Below are 26,611 nucleotides of genomic sequence, written 5' to 3'. Positions count from 1 at the left end.
CAAAGATGTCTATCAGGCTGGAATAGTCTTCCAAGGAAGTAGCTGAAGAGCTTTCACTTGGAATATTTAAAGGCAGACTGGACAGAGCACTAGAAAATGTACTGTAGGGAGCAATCTTGCACTGGACCCAGGACCTAGCAACTCAAGGGGGCCCATATTTGCTTTTATAATATGTGTTGTGTGGGAGCCCCCCAAAATATTCCTGCTTAGGGCCCACAGTGGGCTAGCACCACTTCTTCTGATTTCTATGATTCTACAGACACGTGCCGAGACCTAGAGAGGGTACAGACTTTTAAAGAACAGGCTATAAACCCTACGCCACATAACTAGGATTAATACTGGGCCAATTCTGAAAATGTGAGCCTCTCCTATTGTTTTCTATTCAGCTGAGTCCTGGACTTATCTATGCAGGAGTTCTTCTCAACTACCCAGCCTTCCTCATTGATTAAATAGGTTTCAGAGTAACAGCCGTGTTAGTCTGTATTCGCAAAAAGAAAAGGAGTACTTGTGGCACCTTAGAGACTAACCAATTTATTTGAGCATAAGCTTTCGTGAGCTACTGTAGCTCACGAAAGCTTATGCTCAAATAAATTGGTTAGTCTCTAAGGTGCCACAAGTACTCCTTTTTATTGATTAAATAGTTCCTTATGCACTCCAGTTACCTCCCATAACTCTATATTTGCACACAAGAGGGTGCTCTTGTACAGTCGTTTGAATTTGCAGGCTAGGATTTCTTCTTTCTGAAACACGGTATTCATCTGCTGCCCCCACTACAAGTGCAAATGCTCTTATTCTGATCATCTGTCCTGCACCCTCATCTGAAATTTTGCAGTCCCCAAGCAAGTAAACCGAGAGAGAGCTGTTTGTCAGTAGGCTTCAGTGCCTCAGTTAACGGATAATCAATTAAGTATGTGTGCAAGTGTGAAGTTTGCTGCTAGGAGAGTAGTATTTCGTGATCAATACATGTAATGGTTTGTAAAGAACGGCATAATGGAAAATGCTCTGACAAATTATATGCCAGAGCAGGAAGGAAGCCGCTCTGATTGCCTCTCACAGCATCCAAGAGCCTAAGACCCTGATATTTATGGGAGCTAAGAGTCTGCTCCCTTGGAAGTCAATGAGAATTTTATCATTGATTTCACTGGAAGCACAGGTAAGCCCTACATGGCTCTGGACCATTTAGAAATGTTTGCCAGTGACTTATTGTCCCTTGGAGCTGCAAAAATGTGCACAATTCTTTTCAAGGAATGTTTAGGTTTTGTGACAAAATGAATAATGTTTGTGTTTGGGATACTTCCCCCCTTTTGCTCCCTTCCTTCTTGCCTCCCTGGCTCTTTTTTTAAAAAAGGTGGAAGGCATAAAGAAATACCCAACAAGCCAAACAATGTTTGCTTTGGGTTTTTTTGTGAAAACCCTCCAAAGAATTTCTGTCAAAATAATGTCTCAGAAAAAGCCATTTTTCATCAAAATATTATTAGAGTAAAAATGTTTCAACCAGCTGTATGTGCAAGTGGTCATCATGTGGCTTGGGAGTGGGCATCCTAACGTCTCCTGCACAGGTGTGTGATACACACGTACTGTAGTACCACCAGGCCTAGTTCATTCCCCTAGAACTAGAGCTACTGGCCACATCTTTTTCAATGGTGCTTTTATGGCTAGGGTCTGCCTGCACTAACATCACACTCTCCTCAGTCTATGCGAACAGAGGAGCAACCCCCTAAGCCATGCACCGCACTAACCCCTGCTCCTGTGTATGTACACACAGGAGATGTGCCACGCTGGGTCCATGCAGGAGAAGAACTTCCCATTGAGCTGTACTATTCTTTCAGCCACTCTGACAGTTGTTTGGGAACTGTCACTAGAGTCTGGCTGTGTGTGACATGCTTTTGGCTGATGTGCAGCCAGCGGGATGCAGTGGAGGTATAATGCCAGAATATAGACTAACTGGCAAGGGAGGGACGGTACCATTGGTGGAGAGTTTCTTATTTGCAGAGAAAAAACTGGTTCAGCTTCTGAAAGAGTGAATCTGCTGTAGAACTGATGGCTTTGCTGGGAATTGCATGACCCTGTACGATTGCACCCTTGTTAGCAGGGATACAATTCAACGAACTGTAAGAGACAGGGACAGTAAGTTAAATCTGCCTGTTCCCGTGAATCCTAAAGACCACATCACTGCTGCTGGCCCTTCCACTTCGTGGTGACACTAGGATTTCTAAGGCCCATGACATTGTTAAGGTGAGTTACACTTCTCTATCAAGATGAGAATTGACTCTCTAAAGACAGATGTCTCAGGGTATGTCTGCACTGCAGTCCAAGGTGTGAAAGTTAGACATACCCGTGCTAGCATAGTTAAAAAGAGCAGTGTCGATGAGATGCATGGACTTCAGAGCATCTGTACAAGCACATTGGGAACCCTGGTTATGTATTCACTTTGTTAGCCCATGCTGAAGTCCTGCTGCTGCATCTATGCTGCTATTTTGAGCTGTGCGTGTGTGGGTAAAGCTAGCACAGGTATGTCTATCCGTGCTTCAGTCACACCTCGGACTGCAGTGTAGACACACCCTCAGACCTTGGGCTTTCCTCCATGCTGAATGCAACTCAGATCTGGAGCTGGTCTTCAAGGGCACTGCCCTCTTGTACCAGGATATCTATGAAAGTTTAGCCAGAGGCAGCTGGGGATAGTTTTATATTGCTTCTATGTTGTGTCCCTTTTCCTTCCATCCTTTGATCTGTTTATTTGTCACTCAGAGTGTAAACTCCTCAAAGTAGGGACTGCACCTCCCTGTATTTCTATACAGCACCCTACCAGAGTTTGGGCACTCACTGCATTATAAACAACAATAGTTTATATCCCAGCAGGTAAGAGACGGCTGGGATGGAGTGCGTGCTCCAGGGCAGGGCCACTTCCCCGTGGCGGTGTTAAATTGACTGCAATATGCTGACCTACAACATATGTCCTTAGAACCACAGAGATGGCACTCTGTCAACTCTGTGTTATATGGCCCCAGGACAGGGATGCAATTGACTGAGGCATGACAGTGCTTCCCACAGCTAGCCTGACATGAGATGTGGGATGAGGGGATTTGGGAAGGTTGTCAAAATATGCCATACTTAATCATTCTTGTCAGCAATAAGTAGCCTGGACAAATGTCACGTGCAACCTTTCAGGAGGAAGCATTGGGAAGGGTGGCTGTCCATGGTGGCAGACTAGTCTATGGCGTACCCAAAAAGTTCCAGTGAGTACACAACCCGCCCCCCTTAATATGGTGCTTGGTAGTACTATGGCTTGGTAGCATATCTACTGAGCTGCCAGATGGATTCTGAGGGCCTGCTGCACGTTTGTCTGATCCAGCCTGTTTTCCAGAGGACCAACTTTGTAAAGTTAGTCAGCTAAATGAGCTGATATTAGCTGCTAAAAGCCCCACACAAACCACAACTCCAAATCTCTATTTCTATCACGAGAGCTGAACTCCCTGTGTGGATTCTGAAAGGCCATTTGAGGCCTGCAGGGAGCACTGACAGTACCATTCCAGAGGCTGGTTGAGGATCACCCATTCAGTATAGCTGTGCACAACAGAAGGCAAGTCGGACAAATGTCAAACGCTCGCCCACAGGACTGCTCTATGGCTACAGTTTTCAAGTCCAAATCATGGTTACTTACTGCTCATTATAACAGATATCCTTTTTCTGCATTTCATTATCCTGTGAAAGCAGCAAGCTGCCACTTTGACACTTGCATGAAAGGACCCCAAACTCTCAGGCCATGGATAATTGAAAAGAAAGGACACTTCCTGCCCATCTATAGCCACAAACCTTCATTTCCATTTCATCTACAGTTCCTTATGTTTACAGTGGCATATGCAAAAATAGTCCTTGCCCCGACTTCATTAGCACCATCTTTGAATGGCTAGTGACTCAGCATGTTACATAGCGTTTTTCTCTCACTGTATACCTCCAAACTGGTGTTTTCTTACCCTTTTTCAGAGCCTCTTTTTCCATTCCTTCCTTAAATGTGCTTAGAACAGCATCCACCTCTTTCAGGTCAAGGTACCCAGAGCATTCGTTGTCCCACTTCTCAAAGAGTGCCTCCAGGAGCAGTTTCCTTCGGGCCAAGAGAGCCTCACGGTGAACCTAGGACAGGGAAGAAGCAACAGAGACAGGAAAGCTGTAAGGAAAAGCTGGCTTTTGACAATGCTCAGTGTCCACACCCACCAGTAGGGGAATTGCAATGTCTGGTTCATCATTTGGACATTTGTCCATTCATGATGGTCACAAAAAGCCTGTCATCCAGGCAATCACTGTAAAAATACCATTAAGATCTGAACTAGATGGCAGTCACAAAAGCAGGAAGATATTGGAAAAGATTATACAGAAGTGACAGCTCAGTTTTAGCAGGCAGAATGAGCTTTAGCTTCTCAAAGGGATTGACTCCCAAAGTACATACCAGGAGCCAATGTAAGATCAACCCCGCCAGGGGGCAGTTTCACACCCCAGATATGTCTTTCCAGCCACAGCTGAGTGGCTCCTTCTAAATGACACCCACAGTATTTTGCAGTGTTTGATCTTTCTGTTTGAGTTTGCAAACCGTTGATTCTGGTAGCGCCTTTCACTGTGCGGGGCCCCATGGGGCTGCATGTGCTACTTGCCACTTAGAACCAGTTTTTGTGCAGCACCAGATGCTAAACGGCTGGAAATGGAATTCATTGAACAGCAAAGAATGTTGTGTTCAGCATGAAGATGGCAGAGCTGTCAGATCCAATATCTCACCCAAATTAGGTCAGCAGCACAGAGGGAAATGAGAAAGAAGTCTGAGGAAACTGCAGTGAAAGAGGTAGACATGATGAGAAATGTATCAGCACTTTGCAAAGATACTGAGCAGAGTGGGCTTGTGTTTGAGTGAATATATTTATTCAACAGCTGACAAGGTTACTGAACTCCCAGTGAGTGTAACAAACACACCAGTGCACATGCTGACTATACACACCCTCCCACACATGCACACACATGAACACTGGCAAATGCAGTAGTTTAGAACTGCAGGTTTCTTGCTTGCATGGGTTACTCTCTAGAGGTGAGACAACAGAACTGAACATCTTAAGCGATTTTACAGCTGGCTGCCCACCTGGTGTCTTACAGAGTCAGGCTGTGTGACAGGCAGCCAACCTGTGGCAGAATTAGCCCAGCATTATTCTCAGGGCTAATGTGGGGAAAGCTCATGTGAAAATAGAGGGCGAAAAAACCACAGCATAAGAAAGCAAGGGTGTGGGTGGTCAGCTCCACTCCACTAGCCATTTGTTTGTTTACACATAACATCAGCAAAGCCCATCAGCATTTACTTTTTCCAACTGTTTGATTTTTTCCTCTTCAGTCTGTCCATATCCTTCTTTCACAAATGCAACAAGTTTCTTCACGGTTGGCAGAGAGCTGTCTTCACCAACAAAGGTCTCCATGAGCTGTACGAACTGGGGTAGGTTGAGGCAGCTCTTGTCAAAGGCACCCATGGCAATGGAGGCACCATGGGTCTGAATATCTGCCATGAGCATACTCAAATCTAGAGGGGAGAAAATACATCACCCAGCAGGAAGCCAAATGCTGATCCAAAGCTGTGCATGTGACAGGTGTCAAACATGGGCTGAATATGGACTGAGTGAACACTGAGTAAGGGCCCCAGGCCTTGGCCATACATTTGCTTGAGGAAAAATACCAGTAATATTTCTTCACAGTTGTACTGCAGTCTAATGTGAGAGGTGTCATGTAATGAGGTCGGGTTACACAATACAGACTTAGCTGAAGTCACTGTTATACAACAAAGAGTGTGCTCCTGACACGCAGTCCAAATATCCCTTGTGGTCTTGGAGACCAAAGGCTCACAATAAGTGACAACGGCTCCTTAGACAATGGGCAAGATCTCCCTCGAGCCCACAACTGTGAGGTTTCTGCAGGTGTGGAATGGGCACCACCCTCCACACTGCTACCTCGCAGCCATGGTAGGGCCACATGCATTACCACACAGACCCCGTGGAGATAAAAACCACAGGATGTACCACCTTGGAAGGCTGGACTGCCAGCTTCCCTTCCCAAGGTGCCCTATTTAAGCCCAGGAGGAGGCCCAGGAAGTGCCCATGAAGTGAAGCAGCCTCCCCTGCCAGCTATCGCAACAAACCTGCCTTTGTGGCTGCTCTCAGACTCCTGACCTCGGCTTGGAACTCAGCTTCCGCCTTTAAACTCCAACCCTGGCTTCAGCACTAGGATTCCGACACCAGCTTTGACTCCAGCTACAGACCCTGGCTTTGCTCCTTAAACCTTAGCTCTGTTCATACCCCCAGGCATCAGTACTAGGACTGATCCCAAACTTCAACCATTCTTAGATTCTGACCCTGGTTCTGATCTCTGACTGAGGCCCCTGGACTCTGGCACTAACCCTGACCACTAGGCCTGGCTGTCGAAGCCCCAGTCATGAAGTTTCACAGCAGTGCCATGATTTCCATAGACACTGCCTATCACATGAGGGCCAACGTTAACATACAGCACTGCGATCAATTACCTGCAAATCTGAAATTTTCATTGTTCCAGTCCTCCTGAATTTTCTCACCATAGCTACTATACCTGAAACTTAGGTCAGAAGCCAGAAGGTCACCTGACAGAAAGACAACCCATGTTATGTAGAGATAAAACATTACATTCATAGCAAAATACAGTCTCTAGAAAGAAAAGTAAAAAGTGCTGAGAACTGCTGTCACCTGACCATGGTATTCCATCAATCAATTGGGCTGCCTTTTCAAATGCCTCTCTAGCTTGTGCCTGGGAAGCTTCTCTTGGTGGATGAGATGGACCTGAAATTTTAAAAAAGAACCATCTATGAACTGGAGGTGGTTGAAGCCCAAACTCCATGCAGTCCTACAGGCCGAAATCCATCCGCATAAGCACAACACACCTGTGTCACTGGAGCTACCCTTACTATATATACTTACTTATTTTCAATGTATGAAATTGCCCCTTTAACAAATTCCCTGGGTATGTGTCACATTTCTTAAACCCAGCTCCAAACATCCATTTTAACAACAGCGGCAAACACTCTTCCACTAAGCAGAATATCTGGACCTCCTGGTCCCACCCCGCCTAGGGGCAAAGACCTGGAGAACAGACTCATACCTCTGCCAAATCAAAAGGGGAGTCAACTCCCATGGGGAAGGGAATATGTGCATTGTACACTCAGTGCATTGTATGAATAATAAATACACAAGCTCCACCTGAGATAAGGAATTTGTCACCCAATTTTAAATGGGACACAACACAGACCCAGCCCCTGTAGTGCCTGAAGTGGTGGAGCACAAGAGGATTGACGAATGGAGCACCAGAGGGGAAGTCTGTCCCAGTATTTGTATTCAACAAAGTGTTTAGCATGGTTTAGTGGGAGCCCTGGAATTCCCCTGTTGCAGCTTTCCTATAATAAGGGCCCTGAATTGAAATTGAAAAGTACAATATCCCTTTTAGAAATGTGACAAGAGATTAAAATAAGCACATTTTGCTATCCAATGCCATAATCTATCTCCTTAAGGCTCTTTGTTTCATTTTCCTAATAATTATTAAAACACATTTCTATATTTAATGTTACCAGATTCCCCTCTGTCATGATATTCCAGAGGAAAAGGAAACATTAAGATTCTGTCTATTAGAAAGGCAGTGTTGCTTGAAAAAGCACCATGTTGCTTTCAGATGGCTGTTTAGTGTCTGGAATACATATCACAGATCGAGCAAGTGCCTGATATTGTCTGAGTGGAACATACTGTAAAATCTTGATCGGAAACATCATGCTGAGAAAGTATAAAAACGTAAGTCATAAACTTGCACCAGTTTAACTTAATGTGTTTTTTAAACCAGTGCAGGTTTTTATATAGATGCTCTTATTTGGTTTAAAAGTGTCTATTTCAACTGAACTTAATCCAGTTTTTCTAAATCAAAATAAACTAGTCCCAATATGAAATGAGAGTGGCTATTCATATACTTACACAGGTTTTAAATCAGTTTAAAATCACACCTATAGTTAAACCGGTGCAATTTTGTGCGTACCCAAAGCCTAAGATCCAATGTCACATCAGAAAGTATGCTTTACCTGTACTCTGGTCTTGCAAAAGTGTTGGCTCATGTGGAAGCCTTGGTGTGGAGTCCTCAGCCTGCATGTTGGTCTCTGTGCTTGCTTGTAATTCTGATTGACTGCCATGTCCCTCAGAACCACTCTCTTTTTCTTCAGGGAGTTCTTTCCCAAGATCTGCAGTTCCCTCTTTATACTCTGGTATTAGAGCAGTGATTTTCTCCTCTGATTCAGCTCCCTCTTCTGAGATTATGCTTTCTGCTTCAGGCATTAGTGTTGGAACTGCCCCATTCAGCTCTGCAATCAAATCATGTTCTTCTTGACAGACTTGTGCTTCTGAACCAAGTTCCTTCTCCAAGGTTATATTCTCTTCTTTAGAGTTTGGGGCTAGAATGAGTTCACTCGGCTCTGTAGCCACATTGTGATCTTCCTGGCTGACACGTTCTTCAGAACCATGTTCTTTATATATGTTTACGTTCTCTTGCTCGGGAGCTGCTACTGGAATGGGTTCATTCTGGCTCTCTGCATCTGCAGTATCAGTCTGATTCTCTATGTCCATGTCCTCACTGGAAGTAGTTTCCTTATTAAGGGCTGTAGATCCCTTTCTACTGTCAGATTTGGAGGCTTCTTGGCTCACGTTAGCATCACTTGCTTCCGTTTCCAGGAGGGTGTTTGGTGCTTCAGGGTGTGGTGATGGGTCAGTTTCTTCCATCTCTGTAGTTACATAGAGTCCTTTCTGGCTGACCTGTCCTTCAGGACCAGGTTTCTCCTCTGAGACTGGATTCTCTTCTCCAGGGGTTGATGCTAAAACAGTTTCATACAACTCAGCAGTGAAACCTTCTCCCTCTTGATTCACCTGAACTTCAGAACCAGGTTCTGTAGGTGAGACTGTATACTCTTCTCCGAGGGCAATTACTGGAACAATCTCAATAAGCTCGCCAATTAAACCAGGTTCCTCCTTACTGATCTCGTCTGTTCCAGATTCACTCATGGCCTTTTGTTCAAGAGCAACCTCTTGGTCTTGCTCTGCCTCTGGCTCTCCTGGTTCATCTATCAAAATGCAAGTTTCATATGCAGCTTGACCATTAGCAGCTAGCATTTTAGAGGATAGAGTCCTTCCCTCAGAAACTTCTGTTTGAGACCATGCAAATATTTGGCTGGATTCCTCAGAAGCTATCTGTCCATCATCAAAGTCTCCCCAGAACTCAGTAAGCTCTATTTCTTGCAATTCAATTATTGGCCCTAATATAGAAAAGCAGTTGTTTAGTTGATAGTTTGCATTGTTTTTATGATTGCTAACTGGAGGTGAAGTAGAATGCAAAAGAGTGAGAAAATGGAGAAAAGTACTTCCTAGTGAACACAGAATTTCCTGAAAGTACTACCAGTGCATACAGACTCAGAAACCCAAACCTTAGCTTTGGAGATGGAGCTTTTGCAAATTGGGCAGTTTTTTTACTTCTAGAAGAATTCTTTTTGTTATCAAGATATGCACTGTGCCACATGCCATACTGCCATGTTTCTGTTTTTCCATATTAAAAGGGAAGCAATGATTTATATGTTAAAATTTCCACTGTTTCTGATCTAAGCAAGATACCCTCAAGTAGTTTATGCCTAATATCTAAAAATCATTGTAATTTTATGTAGAATATCCTCTATATTCTCTCTGTTCCTTTTAGCCTTCTATTCTGACAGAGAAATTTCAGTTTAGAAGTAGTGCTAACATTTATCTAATACTTCCCAGATTAAATTACTTCGGGGACAATTACTTTGGGGAAAATAATCTTATTTGCAATAACTGCTTATAATAATAATAATAAATAACAATAATAATAAATAATAAAAAGTACTCTATTCTACAGCAATGTTTCAATACATAACTTTACCAGTTTGTACACTGAAGTGTTTCTGACCACTGCGTTTATATATTTCGCAAAAAAAGTTTGTCTAAATGTTGAAAGTTTTAGGCCAGCTCTAATTGTGATATAAATGTTGCAGTGTTGGTCTAAGAGATTTTTAGGTTTCATCTGTTGCTGACAATACTTATAAAAATGTATCATAACTGGAAAACTTCATATGAAGTTTTAAATATGAATTTTTAAATATGTTCCAACTACCTATTGTACTTACATTGTCTTGGATTACAGAATCCCCTCTTAGCAATCACTGGGCTGCTGTCATAGAAGTCTTCAAGTAAGGCCAGTGTCCTCTGCCTGTCCAAGAGGCCAGCCTAGACATAACAGCTACAGTCAATAGTTCAAGATAGTTTCTTTAGTTCTGGTTTTTCACATCAAAACTTACCAGCGAAGCATCTTGTGTGATCTGTAAAACCTGAGCGCTATCTCTATGTGAAATGTAGTCCTTGGCAGTGGACCAAGTCAATTTTGTTGTGCTAGAGCCAGGATTTCATCCACAGGGCTTAAGTGGGACTTGCAGGTGGTATGTTTTCTTATATGCACATGCTATCAGATATTCATATTCCCCATAAAACAGAGCTGGCTAATTGTATGACCAATAATAGCATGTGTTCTATATGTGAAGATGAAAGTAATTCCATCTCATGCTTCAAGGTCATGATTGCCTGGAGGGAGGTCACAGAGGAATTTTCTCCTCTAGATACAGCATTGTGCAACTGTAGTGGCTACATGCATTATGCGTGGTTTGGTTTTGCCTCCTCCATCACCTCCTTTAAACCATCAGGTATTGGCACTACCAGAGAAAAGAGCTACCCCAAGGGTATGAGCTGGTGTGGCAAGCCCCTACATTCCTTTTCGAAGGCATACATGTTCTTGATAATGATAATAGATATAAGCAGTTCTGATGCTCTAGCAAGCAGAAGAGCAGTTTCCTGGTGGGTTTCTGGCAGAGTGACTAGCATTCATATCACCCACAGTGGTTCTGTGTACATGTGCATATTTTTTAAGCTTGTAAGAAAGGCTGCTCCTACTCTTAAGAACTGCTGCTTGTCTTGAACAGGCTTGGGACTCTCACTCTGGCCTTGCAGAGACACATCCTGGAAGTAATGATTGACCTCTGAGAGCCAGGGAGAAGCAGGCCTCAGTGCTCTGTGACATGCAGGGTAGCATTAACATCCTTACTGCTCAGAGACAGGGGAAGGGGATAGCAAAGGCAGGAAAAAGATGAGGAAATTGTGATTTTAAAAAAGTAAAGCAACCCCAAAGGGTTGGAGCTCTTCCATTTTAATAATGAGTTAATGTTGTCATTATTTAAGGGTTCTCACCTTCATAATCTCCTTCCCATTAGTGTAATATAGTATTTGATCAGATCATAAATTACTTAAATCTGTTATTTGTGACAACCAGTTTCACATTTGAATCATAGATTTCCTTCCAAGGTTTTGCTCCCAGAGTAAAAATTGCCAAGTGTAAAATTCACCAAGATGTTAATTCTGTGTCAACCTTTCCATGCCTTTAAACTGAAGAAATAAACAACAGTTGCTATTGTATTCTGGAAGCAAGCCCAAGATGGGTGATGAGTGGCCTCAGTGTTCGTAATCTAAAAGCAAAAGTGGTGGGAGGGAATGAGAGGACTCAGAAATGAGTGGGAACTGTCCATACTGGACTAGAGTCAGTAGCTCCCAAAAGGGTCTGAAACTCAAAAAGAGCTGGACAATTGAAGATGCAGAAGAAAAAGGCTCCAAGGAAAAGGAAGCAATGCTGATAATGTAGGAACCAAGTAAATCATATTCTGTATTACTGTAACACCTTCCATCCTGATGGATCCAAAGCACTTCACAAACTCTAAGCATACAGCAGCACTGGGTGGAGGGCACCACACTGTGCAACGGTGGGGAGGGAGAGGTAAAATTGTGCCAAGGAGACCTCCGCAAACTCCATCTATCAGCAAGAGTGACAAAAGTTCTTTAATAGCCATAAAGAGCAGACAGAACCTGGTTTTTTATTTCTCAGCCTCCTGTAACTCAGTTTCTGCTGGTCAGAAGCGCTGGGACTTCCAGCTGTATTTCAGCTGCATCCTATCTCTTAAACTTATTATATTAACAGTTTGTTTCCAAATCCCTTCCTCCTCTTGATGGTAGAGTGCCGTCACCTTGTTCCCCAAGAATATATCATGCTGTTTATGTAGTTTGCTTTTATATTCAATATCCCAGATCTAATTCTGCACCTCCTTAACATCAATCCAAACACAAAACTGTCAGCGCCTGTTTTTGAAGATATTACCGCATCACTGGTGGAATGTTTGGCTACTCAGCTGAGTATTCCCATTACACGCCCTTCTTTTCACTTTCAGTTATTTCAGCTGTTGCCCATCACAATCACTTGAAAGTTTCTCTGACAGTGGTCAGCACTAATGCAAACTTTCATTTACATAAGAACATAACATTTTCTCCAAAAAGTAATTACAATTAATGAAGTAATTTGTTTTAGAGAAAATGAAGATGATGTTCGTGGTTACAGATGCTTTTTGCCAAGTAATTAAACTACATTTTGGGGACAAATAAAATATGTTGACAACAGTCTGGTCTGACTGAGAATAAACGCTTTTTGATGCTATGAAAAACAGTAGAGGCACAAAATATTTAAGTGTGGAAAGAAATTACTGGAGATGGACTGGGGATGGATTTCCATCTTGCTTTAAATTTGATGTAAACTCCTGGATTTGTAAGGCTTTATCAGACCACCCTCAGGCTCAGGGCTATCATGGGACAAGGATCCCTTACAATTCCATTTGCGGGTTTTCAGTTGTATAAGGTTGGGGGAAAGGATGGGGATACTAGGAAAATCATGTCAATACTACTCACAACCCAGATATAATAGCATTATAATGGGGTCTTCAATTTCCTTGCAATAGTATACTCTGTGAAAAATATGTCTTATCAGTCTGGTGTATGAATTTGGGGTGATGACAGATTCCAGCCTGGTATCCTGGAACACTGAGTCCTTTACTGATCTGCAGAGAAGGTTCACAAAAAGAAAAGGAGGACTTGTGGCACCTTAGAGACTAACAAATTTATCTGAGCATAAGCTTTCGTGAGCTACAGCTGTCCTCATACTGCCTCACAAAATATTCTTTCACCTGGCATAGTGGGACTACCCCTAGCAGGGAGAAGAATTAGTTCAGACTTCCTGGCTCATTCGGCCCTCGGCCTCTCTGCTGGGATTGGCAACAAAGGGGCCAATTAGGGCCAACCACAGTGGTGTTTTCTTGTGGGAACTGGACTGAGACACCCTAATTCATTTCACCCAGCCACCACATGGTGACAACCCTGAGTCACTTCCAGCAAAGGCTCTATAACTCATTGCCAAATCCCCAAGCTGTACATGCCAGCATCTTCTGATCAGTGAAAGATCAGCAGTTACGTTCTGATTATTCTGCACTGTGTGTAGGAGATGTGTATACCATGACAACAAAATATCCTTGATGCTGCCCAGAACAGCATTGCCAGGATGACTAAGGGTAAGGAAATCTTTGTTCTTTTTCTGTCTGGAGAGGAATCAGATAACTTCTCAGGTGTGCAGTATTTTGAAAAGTAATCTGTTAGTGTAATCAGTTACTTTTGAAGATCCTGGGCAGAAAATGCACAGCAAATTCGTGCAGGTACAGTTCCAATGTCAAATGGAACTGTGCTAAACACACCTAGGCACAGTGAGGCCATGAACTTTAAATCCAAAGTGTCTTCTCCTTTATGGGGATTAGAGCAGAGTTTTAGTTCTATTCTGACATTGTTTTGCGGTCTGGTTAAGTAGCTAGTCTAGCTATTCCAGGGGGTTCTGGCTGAGCTGACATCCTCACAGATGTACATTTTTAAAATCATAATAATGATTGTGTGGATTCCTTGTAATCAGACTATAGCTTAAATGCTTCTCTCTCCATTTTGTATCCCTTTATGGCTCTAATTATAAATAACTGAGACAGAGAACACCACTCACCCCTACAAAATGGGAATAATTACCTGCCACCAAACAAATGCAAATTAGAAAATGGAAAGAACTAGCTGGCTGTGCTTCACAAAATGACTACCACAGGTGATAGATCACACTCAAAAAGTCAGGGGTCTTCATGGATTAGTTTACTCTCTGATCTCCCCTGTGGGTACAGTATAGCACAGGCTGATTATAGCCCTGGGAGAGCAACCATGTCAGATCCAAGAGAAGTGCAGTAACAATGCTGTTTGTAAACTAAATGTGGTGATCAAATCTGCCTAAGCTGATATCAAGAGCAGCCATGTTTTTACTGTGATTATTTTTCTCCACCCAAAGACTGGTGTTCATGCGGGTAGGTGTTCTCTCTTCTCATTTGATTCTAGCATTAATTATTCTTTTCTGAGATGGCATTGTTATCGGAGGCAGAGAGATGGTGATTACTAAACTACAAAGTAAAATGTGTGATATCATCCCTTCTCACACATCCCTGTGCTTTTATGTGCAGTATTCCGTCACACTCACCCAGCAGAGAATGAGAAGAGAGGGGACTCCTTCAAAATGCAGAGAAATAAGACTGTCTGTGTTCTCCTCTGTCTACCTTTTTGATCTTCCTGATGGGGATTAGGAATTTAAACATCTTCTGGTTGAGATGGAGACACATCACTTTTCCCACCCCTGAGCTGAGATAACAGTTTGCCTCACGTTCTCTAAAACAGTGTAGTTGTAGCCATGGTCAGTCCCAGGATATTAGAGAGATATGGTGGGGGAGGTCATATCTTTCAACAGAAGTTGGTCCAATAAAAGATATTACCTCCCCCACCTTGTCTCTTTAATTCTCTAAAACACATTGTTGCTGCTAAAAATGTGCTCTGTAATTCTATTCTTTTAGAGATAATGAATCATAGAATCATAGAATCATAGAATATCAGGGTTGGAAGGGACCTCAGGAGGTCATCTAGTCCAACCCCCTGCTCAAAGCAGGACCAATCCGCAATTAAATCATCCCAGCCAGGGCTTTGTCAATGACCTAATTAGAATGATATTAAAGAGCAGTTAATTAATTCTGGGTAGGCTTGCAATGAATGTCAGCAGAGGGGTGATGAATGGAATACACAACACAGGTAAGAGGGGTAAATGCAAGATTATGGAGACAGGATGTTGACTGTTTTTATGTCTATGGCTATGTCTACACTGCAATAAAAAACTGCTGCCCTGAGCCTCCGACCCCATGAAGGTCAATTGACTCGTGAAGGGAGTGGGTCTCACTGCCCAGGCTTCAGACTGAGAATCAGCTCCACAATTTTTAGTCTCGGAGCCCAAATCCTGCAAGCCTGAGTCAACTGATCTGGGCTCTGAGACTCAGCGTTGCAGGTTTTTCATTGCAGGGCAGACATGCCCTAGATAACAAGTATCAACCCATTTCGCTGTGCAACAACTGCTCTCTTCCGAAATAAGCAAATTAATACCAAGAGAGAGCTTGGAGCCAATGACTAGGAATGAAAAAGAAGCAATTACATGAATGAGAGATACCGGATCAGAAACATTACATTGTCAAATATATGTTGAGGGTTTCTTTACCTACCTTTCCGTGGTCACAGTCCAGGAAGAGGTCAGTAAACATCTGCCGCCAGATGTCATGTCTTATTATATCTCGGAAGTCATCAGCACACTGCCAGAGGTGCTTCAGGAATTCCTGGAACGTGTCACTTGTAAAGGTTTTGATGTGAGAATGGACATACTGTGGAAAAAAAGAAGAGGCAGAAATTTTTAATTTCTTTTCCAATAGTCCCTTTTTGTATGTACATTTTAAACTGTACTGCATATGGGGGACAGAGGCTGGGATACCTACTTGAAATCAAAACCAATTTAACGCAAGACCTGCAGTTTAAGTACACTGTCCACAAGAGTAATGCCAGATTTGGTGCATGGATGCTACTTCTGTCCATTTCAGTCAGTATTGGGGCCCCACTGTGCTAGACACTGAACAAACACTTATTAAACATGTCCCTCTCATTCCTGACCTAAAAGGTCACTTAGCTACTCTCACTGGCTCAGAGGCATTGGGCCAGAGTCATCCTTTATGTAATTCCATAGACTTAGACTCTCCAGTGATGAGTCTGGCTCTGCGCGTTCTTTCTATAGCATTTGGTATTCTTGACATTACTCCGGAGGTGGCATCTTGAGCAAGAGGCTTTTGCAGGACCTGCCGTGGCTCAACTCTTGAATGCCAGAATAATATTGCTGTCCGAGCCTTCAGAGCTGATGAGAACCATTCTGGAAAAACAACAAGCGCCACCACTTGAAAATGACCTTGCTGTCACCTAAGTCCTCTGACACTGGGAATACTACTCAGTACTACTAGATTTATCTTAAGCCCGAGTCTTGGAGACACTTTAACACTCTCAATTTATAGCCATGTGGGTTTCATAAGCAAAAGCAATACTGTTCCAAAAATGTGGTCTACATAAATAATAATGGCTGTCAGAACAAACCAGAGTCTCAGAGTGTGGGCTGAATTATTACAGCCGGTTTCTGGAGTCGGTCACAGTGATGGGGAAACTAAAAATGTTGCAGGGAATTTGTGAAATTTGGAGGTGTTTCCCATTAGTCGCTTTCATAGGGGACTGAGAACTAGGGACTCACATTCATGATCTTAGTAGACTTTTATTAACATTATTATCAGCCTCAGTGATACAACATTTCATGTTTGCTGAAAATGCTGTACAGGTAGGTTACTACTAATTAATATTATTTGTTACTATACTGGATGGTTCAAAAATACATTGAAGCAACTGAGGAAGGGGCAGAGAACAGGGAGCCAATGGAGGAGGGTCTATGAAGCAATGTGAGATAGCTCTGTGTTTCACCAGAGAGAGAAGTTATAGAGGTGGGTTGGAGGAGGGAACAGTGGACCTGTGATTACACTGATCCACTGGCTCTGTCCCTTGTGGAGCAGGGGTGCATCAGCAATGGGGCTATTGCAACCCTCAGGCCCATGGGCTCATGGAATCCCCCTACTAGTCAAACAGTCCCCTGGAGGGAGGATTTGGTCCATTATTAGAAAGAGAGGCTGTGTTATGTAAATGTCAAAGAAGGTCCTATGCTTTATCATTTTAATAGCCCTTCTCAGATAGGTCTGCACCTGTTGGTTCATGTCACAGGTCACAGGGTGTCAGTGAAGCAGGTGAGACAAGCGGAAAGGAAAAGGTACAGATCATTCTGATCTCAGCTACACCACACCAGTCCAGTACAATTCCACTGACTTCAGTGGAGATGCTCCTGATTTACACTGATGTGAGATCAGAACCAAATCTCTATGGGGGAATTTGGGAGCAGGCACTAGAATTCAATTCACAGAGCATGGTGGTAAATTATGCATTTTGGGAAAAGGAACTCAGGTCATGTTGAGCTACCCATGAAGGGCTGAGTCCTATCTGGTGCTAAGCATCCTTAGCTCCCACTGACTTCTCTAAAGCTGGGTACCTAAAAATTAAGACACCTATAATTAGAACTCACTTTTGAAAATTTGGCCCTTAAAATCTCTGTGCCTCAATTTCCTCATCTTAGAATAAGGGGAAAAATGCTTATTTCAAACTGAAATATTGTGGCTTAATTAATGTTTATAAATGTTGAGATAAAGGTGATATAGAAGACAAAAGTTGTGTTATTATAGACATAAATAGAATTTATTTTGAAAAAAATATTTGCCTCAAATGTTTAAATATATTTTAAAACAGTTTCCTTCTTGTTTAGGAATGATGGTGAAGGCATGAAAGGTAGAATAGTCACTAAAACAAGCCGTAGAGAAAAGAAGAAGAAAGAGCCAACAGAAAAGTACCATGAGTTCACCCCAAGATAAGTGCAACTCCTTAGTGCAAACGGGAGACACATGAACAAGGGGAAGGTGAGATTACATATCTAAGAGTGCTGGAAGAAAGGAACATGAAAGCCTCTCGGATTCTTTCCGCTATGGAGTCCCTATCTCTTTCTCTCCCCTATCATGAAGTGAAAGGACACATTTCATTCCTGACCTGTGAGTCATTCCTCTCATAACACACCTTGCCAGGCGGCACTCATGGTTGCTAAATTCCCTTTCTCACTCTCAGAGCTATTCATGGGTAGTGATTAGGTATCCTCTCCTTTGGGTGCCCGCTAAATATCACCAAGAGTCAAAGCCCATTTTAATAATTAATTTCTCTGCCTTTTTAAGTTAGTGGTTCATTGGGACAGTGCTTGTCTAGTCTGTGTCACCTTAGGCTATGTCTGCACTTACCGGGGATCAGCGCTGCTGCAATCGATGCAGCGGGGGTCGATGCAGTGGGTCTAGTGAAGACCTGCTAAATCGACGGCCGAGCACTCTCTGGTCGACTCTGATAGTCCACCGGAATGAGAGGAGTAAGGTAAGTTGGTGGGAGAGCGTCTTCCGTCGACGCAGCGTGTTGTTGACACCGCAGTAACTCAACCTAAGCTACGTCGACTACAGCTATGTTATTCACGTAGCCGGAGTAGCGTAACGTGGGTCAGCTTACGGGGTAGTGTAGACCAGGCCTCAGACTAGTAAACGTTAATGAGTTAGGGCCAGTCTACACTAGAAGCGCTACACTGGCACAGCTGAGCCACTGAAGCGTATCTGGTGAAGATGTTCTGTGCCGGTGGGAGAGAGTTGTTCCGTCGGCATAATAAATCCACCTCCGTGAGAAGCAGTAGCTATCCACCCTGGTGCTTAGGTCAGGGTGATTTACATTGCTCGGGGGAGGCTTATTCACCCCCCTGAGCGACATAAGTTACACCAAAGTAAGTGGCAGCGCAGACCTGGCCTAGTGTTTGTAAAGCACTCTGACCGTGTAAAGTGCTATACAAGCGGATAAACACAACTGTTGTTTATTTATCATTAATAAAGTTTCCACTTCCATCATCTGTCTCTCTCTATTGAACAAGTCACTTTATTTTAGGTTGCTAATAAATACTACTAAAGACAATGGGTCAGATTTGGCCCATTGATGTGTGTCTATGGCTGCTATTAACCTTAGTGGAATCTGATGAAGCCACGTGTAGATCTGAGAGCAGAATCTAGCCCTAAGGACCTCATTCAAAGCCCACTGAAGTCAATGGGAGTCTTTCCCTTGACTTCAGAAAGCTTTGGATCAGGCCCTAAAAGTGTTGAAGTCCCTCCATTTCATAATGTAGGCCCACGATTTAACCTGTCTTATACATTGGGGGGGAGGGGGGCGGCAGAGGGCTCTAAATACTTTTAAAATCAAAGAATCCACCACCCTGTTTCTGAGGACACAATAATACGATGAACAAGAGCGACCCTTTTGGCAGACTCAGAAACATCAATGTGTGAGGTCCCACTCCTGACTCTGTAACAGCCATTAAGTAACCCAGAGCTGCCCTGAGTTCAAGAAAGAAAACATAAAAAGAGCCATTTAATGTTCAGCTCCATTAACAATCAATACTTTCCAAATGTGAAAAGGCCCACATCAGTCTGGGGCCAGATCTTTCTCTTCAGTCTTCCAGAAGGATGATGCAAACTGATAATAAAGGTAAATTTAAGATGAATATGGGGAGTGGGGAGGAGGAAATGTCCTGACAGTGATGTCTATTCAGACTGTGGGATAGTCTCCCGAGGGAATTGGTGAAAGCCACATCACTTAAATCATTTAAAACTGGACTAGAAAAAGCAATGAAAAATATCCTGGAGAAACAATCTTCCAGTGACTGGAAATAAGACTAGCTGAGCTGACTTTGTAGGTCCTTTACATTTCTGATTTCTATTACTGTATGCCTCAATTGTGAGTTAAAACAAATAGTACACATAGTGCTATCTAAAGCACTCTTCTAGACTGAACGTAATAGGAATTTATTCAGAACTCATTCATATATTGCAGAGATTATGGATTTACATATTTTTTTTAGTGACAAAAGGGATTCTTTGAGATTCCATTATCTGCAATCGTTTCCTTAATTAAATGCAGTCACATTGAGGTTAAATTTTAAAATATATAATTTCATGCTGAAAAAAGAAATCTTCAATAAATTATCACAAAAATGCATCTCTATGCAAAGTACTGAACATGTGACTCTCCTGGGAGTGCAGAAGGCAAAGAAATCACACACAGTCGCTTGGGATTAGTCTCTGCACAGCTGCTTTATGCTCTGTTCTTAATTATCGTAACTGCACCCACTAGCTCTGCTAAGTTAAGGGCTGTCATCATTTCTAGTCTAAATGTTCCTTTTCACAGTTTATAGCCCAACCATAAAATCTAGCTCTACTGTAGGTGGAAACTTGACTGGTAAAGTCTCAGCCCAGAGAGTTTTTCCAGTAAATTTAGGTTGAACTGATTTGGTTGTTTTTAAGTTAACGAAGGGAAACGTGATAGAATGAAATCCTTAACTACATTCCTTGACTTTGGTGAGTTAAAGTCACATATGTGATGTTTCTTAACTATACTTTTTGGTGTTATTTTTCCTTTATTTACTTGTAACTTGTTCCCTAGAGTGAATTCTTTTCTATTTTGGTAGATCCTAGAAGTCTGAGCACAGTGGGATGGGGACAGCTTCTTAAACGACAGGCTAGGCTAAGAGAGAGTGCATACAATGGCAGGTCACCATCTTATTCTGCCCATAGAGCGCTGTCCCAAAGCAGGCCTAAAAGGAGAATCGACCATCTGGGCTGATATTTTGCGATTCTATTGGTGCACTTGTTCAGAATTTATAATAATCATGCCCGGGGTTTATGTAGCCCCTCTCATCTAAATGAAGCCCTTTACAAACAATTTCTTAAGCCTCACAAGAACATAAGGAAGTAGTACTTATCCTCACTTTACCAATACGTAATATGAGACACAGGTCTAAGGTACATTTTCAAAACTGTCCCACAATTTTGGGTTTCAAATTTAAGACACAAATTGACATTTTAGAAAGTATGATCTTAAATGAGTTGACCAAGGCCACAACACAAGCCAGTTTTGTCTTCTATTCTCTAACCACTAGATGACAGCACTTGCTACATATTCTGCTCACAATGATTTATGGGAACAGCTCAGGCAGATTAACAGCACCATTAGTAGCAGAGTTAATGTGGATACATTAGAGTGTACAGTAATCCCCTACACATACCTTGCTTTAAATTTATGCCATGGGGCAGTGACCCAGGCATACGACCAACCAATGTCCTGAGTGACTTTTGGCTCACCGAAGACACATTTAATTCTGATACACGAGGGTATGGGGTAAATAAGAACTCAAATCATAACCATACATTTATATCCTGATTTTTACAGTCTTAGTAGCATTTTCTTAAGATTACTTACATCTTTTGTCTTCCACCTTCCTTTGGGAGTTATAGAAACAGAACAAATTTACAAAGACTTACTGGAACTGGAAAACTGGTCATTTATATGACTGTTACCAGAGCAGGTGGTGGTCACAAAGACTGAACATGCTGGAAGATGGAGTGAGAGGGATAGCTGTATTTATATGGTTGTTTCTTTCATTGGTTACAGCTTTGTCACTGTAATAGTTCAAAGACACACTCATCATCATGCATGCAGCCACGTGCTGACAGTACACACATGCTTACTCACATACACATGCACACACATGTTCAGGCCCACATGCTCACTCATACCACCCACACACGCTCCACCACCTTCACGAAATAGGAAACAGTCGGGGACGCTTCCTTGAATTAAACCACAGCATGCTGGGTTAGAAAAAACCCAAGGCACAGAGGGGTTGGGGGTAAGAGGATGAGGAGGCAGAGCTGATACATTTGACGTTCTGAGATTCTTTGTTTGCTGTGATAAATGAACTACTATCCTAGTTCCCCACAGATGCATGGGAGCAGCCTAGCACCACAATCATCACCACTGAATCCTTGTGTCTGATGGACAACATGCTGGAAGCTCCTCTGCGACAGGAGTTAATATTGCTTAAGTTCCCTGCAAAAGATACCGAACACTTACCTTATGTTCTGTATGCTCCCTGGTGTGGCTTTTAAACCAAAGCCATATGGTGGCAAAATATACTCACTCTATGGGCAAAAATAATAATGCTGTTCATCCCTGATTAGCCTTCTGTTGAACTGTACTTTGGTTAACAGAATTCCCAAAGGAATAATAGCACTATGGGAACCATACTAATTACATTAGAATGCTAGTTACATTGGGAGACCGTCTCCTGCGTGCTGTTGATGAAAAATCTGAATTCACGAGTAATTTGAAACATAGCTCCTTGCAGCATGGCAGAGGTGGTGTCCTCGCACATGCTAAGGAGGACGCCAGGGAGATGTTTTAACAACATGGCTTTTAAAATAATCCCTCATAATTAATCCATATGTAAGGGGACTGTTGCCCCCTTACTAACATTCAGTGGGGTGTTTTGGTTGGCTAGTTCCCAGGACTAAAAAGGGGGAAGGGTCGATGGGGAATCAGGACCCTGAGACTGACAGCCCCCAGGAACAACAGGGAGAGGCCAATGCTCCAGGTCAGCCTGAATGACAGGGCGGGCAGGCTAATCAGGGAATCAGGAGGCCAGGGAGGTCCCGTCCTCCGTGTGAGCTGGATTTGCCTGGGTCAGACAGACAGAGTGGGGCCAAGCTAAGGAGAAAGCCGGGGCTCAAACTAAGCTGGGGAGCAGAGCTGGGCCAGATCCAGAGGGACCAGAAAAGCAGCCCAGAGAGAGCAGAGCCTGTCCTGGGAGCAGAGCTGCAGCGCCAAAGCCAGAGGCACAGCCCAGAGAGAGCAGACTTGCCCTGGGAGCAGAGCTGCAGCAACCAGAGCCAGAGGGGCCAGGAAAACAGCCCAGGAAGCAGATCAGTGCTGGGGGCAGAGTCAGAGAAGCAGCCTGCAGAGCAGACCTGTCCTGGGAGCAGAGCTGCAGCAACCAGAGCCAGAGGGCCCAGAGAAGCAGCCCAGGGAGCTGGAGGCAGAGCAGCAGCCCGGCAGAGACCGAGTGGTGGAGCTGGGGCTGGAGCAGTCCGGAGCTGGGTGCGGTGAGCAGCTGGGGGGACCGAGGGGGGACCCTGGGCAGCAGGCCCAGCACAGGGAGACACCTCAGCCAAGAGGCTCTGCAGGCCAGGCTTGGATCATAACCCCGACAGGGCGGGGGTGACACTGGGCAGAAGGGTCCTACCACTTAGAGCCTGAGAGCGTGTGGCCACCACCAGAGCAAGTGTCCAACCCCCAGCATCCCTGCAGCACAGCCAGGGCCTGAGCAGGAGGCCTGGGACTTACAAGGAGCAGACTGTGAACTGCCCTGACGTTCCAGAGACACTGTTTGTGATGTTCCCTGCCACAGAGCGGGGTGATGTGTTTCCTTTCACCTTTCCCATTTTTTCCTCATTCTTTTTAAATTTAATTGTTGATTAAATAACTTGCATTTGCTTTAACTTGTATGTAATGGTCAGTGGGCCAGAGCAGTGCCCAGTGCAGACAGAGTACCCCGGAGTGGGGACACCCTAGCCCCTGTCCTAGGTGACCACAGCAGGGTTGGGGGTCGAGCCCCCCAGGAATCCTGGGCCCAGCCTTGTTGGGGTTAGGAGGACTCTGCCAGACAGGAGAGTGGAAGGGGAGTCCTCAAGGGCAGGGAGGCCACTGGGTGAAGGAAGTGGGAGTGAGGACTCGGATCCTTTCGCTAGCCCACTTCACCGGGGTAGTGCAGAAGCCAGGAAAGTTCCCCACAAGAGCGGGACTATTCCCCCACTTACACATAGAGCCACACAGGCAGCGACTCTGGAGGAAGCTAAATGTTCCACCCTGCTGGAGTGATGGGGAAATCTACAAAATAAGGATGGGTATGTGGATGTGAGCAGATAATAATGGTGACCTGGGAACATGGAGTTACCTAACAGAGCCAGAGTCACAGCTTGGGGCTGGGGAGAGGGGGAGGCCTCTCATCTTCTGTTGTCAGCACCCACCAGGGGAGGAAACACTCCTAAAAGGCATCAATAACAGGAATAGAATTCTGACTCAGGTGCAGTTATTTAGCTTCTCACCTCCCTAAACTCTTCCTCATTCACTTTTTTCCCCAGTGTATCTACGGTTTCCAGCTTCCTGTCGTAGATCTCTAATGGAGAAGGAGAGAAGATTAGACAGAAAATAGGCAGATGTATTTTTGCAGAATTGTATTTCTACCTAGGGCTACTCTGGCCTGTGGCTGCGAATGGCAGGGAGTTGAAGCACCTGTATATACTTTGCATGTTCAGCTCTGCTTCGTGATAAGTAGTGTACTTCGTGGCTATATAAATACTGGCTGGGTCTGATTCTTATATCCCTTTCCAGTGCTGAGAAACTGCAGTTCCCCTTCTGAAAGGCAAGCACTACAGGCTGGTGCAGACAAACTTTTATGGTCAGATTCAAACAAGACATAAATAGGTGTAAATCATGACGACTTCAATGGGAGTTATATCTGCTTATGCCTGCTTGTGATGTAATGAATGGGTATAGTTCCCTTACATGCTGGGACCCAGTAGTCAGGTTCCTTGCAGCTGTGGCTTGACTTTGGAATTACCAGCAAGGACTGGAGCTTCCGTATTCTGAAAACAAGACTTTTACTCTAGCGGCCATATGGAGATAGATATTCCTGTTTACTTTACAACCTTTGCAGCCACCTTTTGGCCAGTTTCTGGGCCACAGTAGTGGAGCTGAGAAGAAATGCCCAGGATTTGCATGGGAAGTCTTGAAAGAAGAAATATTCTCTCTGTTGGGATTATTATTCTGTTATTCTTACTTCTACAAGATGATGAGTGAAACATCAGAAATAATGAGAACACTCTCAGTGGAACCTACATATTTCTTGCTTCCTTAAGACCTCCAAAAGTTATACATTATCTTTATGAAACTATAAAACACGGCTTAGTGCTCACTTAGTGTATTGGACTCTGTTAAATGAAATTCACAGAGAAACAGAGCTGGGCTGTGAGTAAAATACTGCCAATAATGCCTAGAATGCCTGCAGAGTAGCCGTCTGGCCAGGAACTTCCTTCTTTCTTAGAGTACCAGTACCCCCAACAGCCCCACAGTAGCACCTGAGGATTGGGTTTGCCATTCAGACTGTGTGCTACCAGTCTAAGATGAATACTCAGGGCAGTGATTACTATCACTGGGCAAAGGCAAGCTGTGGAGAAAGGTTATTTCCAGAGGAGGATTCCAATGTGCTTTTGAGTGTCCTACATAGCCTCACATCTTCCAGCAAAGACAGATTTGTTGTTACTGCTTATCATAATACCTCTATTTATTTTAAAGGTCTGACAACAGTCTTTACACTGCCACTTCAACATTTCTAGCCCTATCTATTCAATTATCATTATTTAATTATGTCAAGCGTAAGCCATAAAGAGGATGAGAATTATGCAAATCAGTTCAGTGCTGAATGCTCTGGTATGTGGGCCCTGTATGTGTTGTCACTGTCATTCCTTTCGCTGGCTAGAGAAAATGCCTAGAGAAGATGAGCCTTGTCGCAGAATTCTCGGGCACATTTCAGGATTTGCCCTAGAAGGTAACAGCTATGCTACGCTTTCATTTTTTACCCACCCCCAAACATGCCAAGTATGGCCCTAGTATGAAATGAGAGAGGGGTGGGGGATCTTCAGCTGATTTTCATGCACACATGAGGAGCAGGTTTGGCTAATGTGGGGGAAAGAAAAGAGGGACAGGCTACTTGCCACTGTCAGAGTTTTATTACTTAGGAAGGGGCCCTGTGAGTCTGTTACTGGCAACTAGAGAGGCCCAGATCAACTTAGTCTAAAATGACTGGGCCAAATGCTGCACCCCTCCCCCGTTTCCATGGGCACGGAACAGAACTGGTGCAGGTCCAATTTATCTGGGGGGAGCTGCCGGACACAGAGAGGCCCTGGAGAGGAACTCTGCATGCCTTTTCACCCTGCAGAGCTCTGCAGCAATGAGGAAGAGGGGCCTGTGATGGGGATGGACTTGGGAAGTCAGGAACATGACAAGGAACGGACTAGATCCCTGTGGGCACACAGGGATGCAGCTACTACAATAGCCCATGGACTATAGGAATAGCTGTAGCAAGGCTGCACATCTGCATCAGGAGACCCCACCAGATGGGGAGAGGACTCCTTGTTCCCCAGCCCTTTTTAGATCTTCTATGCCAAGTACATTTACTCAGCTTTTGTGCTGTCATGTGGGTGGGGGGCCCACAAGCTGTGATGTTGTTTTTACATAATTTTATTAAAAAAAACCAAAAAAACACCAAGACAACATAATGGTTCACCCTCTGCCCCTCCCCACTTGAAGTCTTGCAAGCAAGAATCGTGGCTGGTATACCGTGACTGTCCTTATAGATTCCATGCCTACTTTCCTTTTGCTCCCATTCTGCACCATAAGTCAGACCAAGGAAAATAAAACCAAAGAAAACATTTGTGACCTTACCTGGCCCTGCTCCCAAAGGAGTAGAAATGACATCCAGAAATGACCTCAGGGCACTCTGAACCTATAAATCAAAACAACAATTAAAAGCCTGAGTCATAGAAACACTCTTTGCTCATCTCCACTCCTTTTCAAACTCAAAGTAGCTGTAGTGTTACTCTCTCTCCCCACGCCTGAACCGAAAAAGGGCACCTGCTTTCCCTGCATTGACACTCTGGCCCAGG

At 43.8% G+C, this 26,611-nt stretch overlaps 1 protein-coding gene across 1 annotated transcript in view; it reads right to left on the bottom strand.

Annotated features, from left to right (window-relative positions):
• Nucleotides 1–26,611, bottom strand: part of EFCAB5 (EF-hand calcium binding domain 5) — a 53,921-nt gene that overhangs the window by 16,461 nt on the left and 10,849 nt on the right. Inside the window, exons 3-11 of the mRNA XM_077836924.1 lie at nucleotides 26,386–26,451; nucleotides 23,993–24,061; nucleotides 15,575–15,730; nucleotides 10,220–10,319; nucleotides 8,114–9,334; nucleotides 6,741–6,833; nucleotides 6,545–6,637; nucleotides 5,337–5,551; nucleotides 3,946–4,131 (exon numbers count right to left, since the gene is read on the bottom strand). Coding sequence (XP_077693050.1) covers nucleotides 3,946–4,131; nucleotides 5,337–5,551; nucleotides 6,545–6,637; nucleotides 6,741–6,833; nucleotides 8,114–9,334; nucleotides 10,220–10,319; nucleotides 15,575–15,730; nucleotides 23,993–24,061; nucleotides 26,386–26,451 — 2,199 coding nt within the window. The remainder of the gene's footprint in view (nucleotides 1–3,945; nucleotides 4,132–5,336; nucleotides 5,552–6,544; nucleotides 6,638–6,740; nucleotides 6,834–8,113; nucleotides 9,335–10,219; nucleotides 10,320–15,574; nucleotides 15,731–23,992; nucleotides 24,062–26,385; nucleotides 26,452–26,611) is intronic.

This window comes from Eretmochelys imbricata, chromosome 17, assembly GCF_965152235.1.
Source record: "Eretmochelys imbricata isolate rEreImb1 chromosome 17, rEreImb1.hap1, whole genome shotgun sequence".
Classification (NCBI taxonomy): Eukaryota; Metazoa; Chordata; order Testudines; family Cheloniidae; genus Eretmochelys; species Eretmochelys imbricata.
This window is presented reverse-complemented; position numbering and strand designations above follow the sequence as displayed.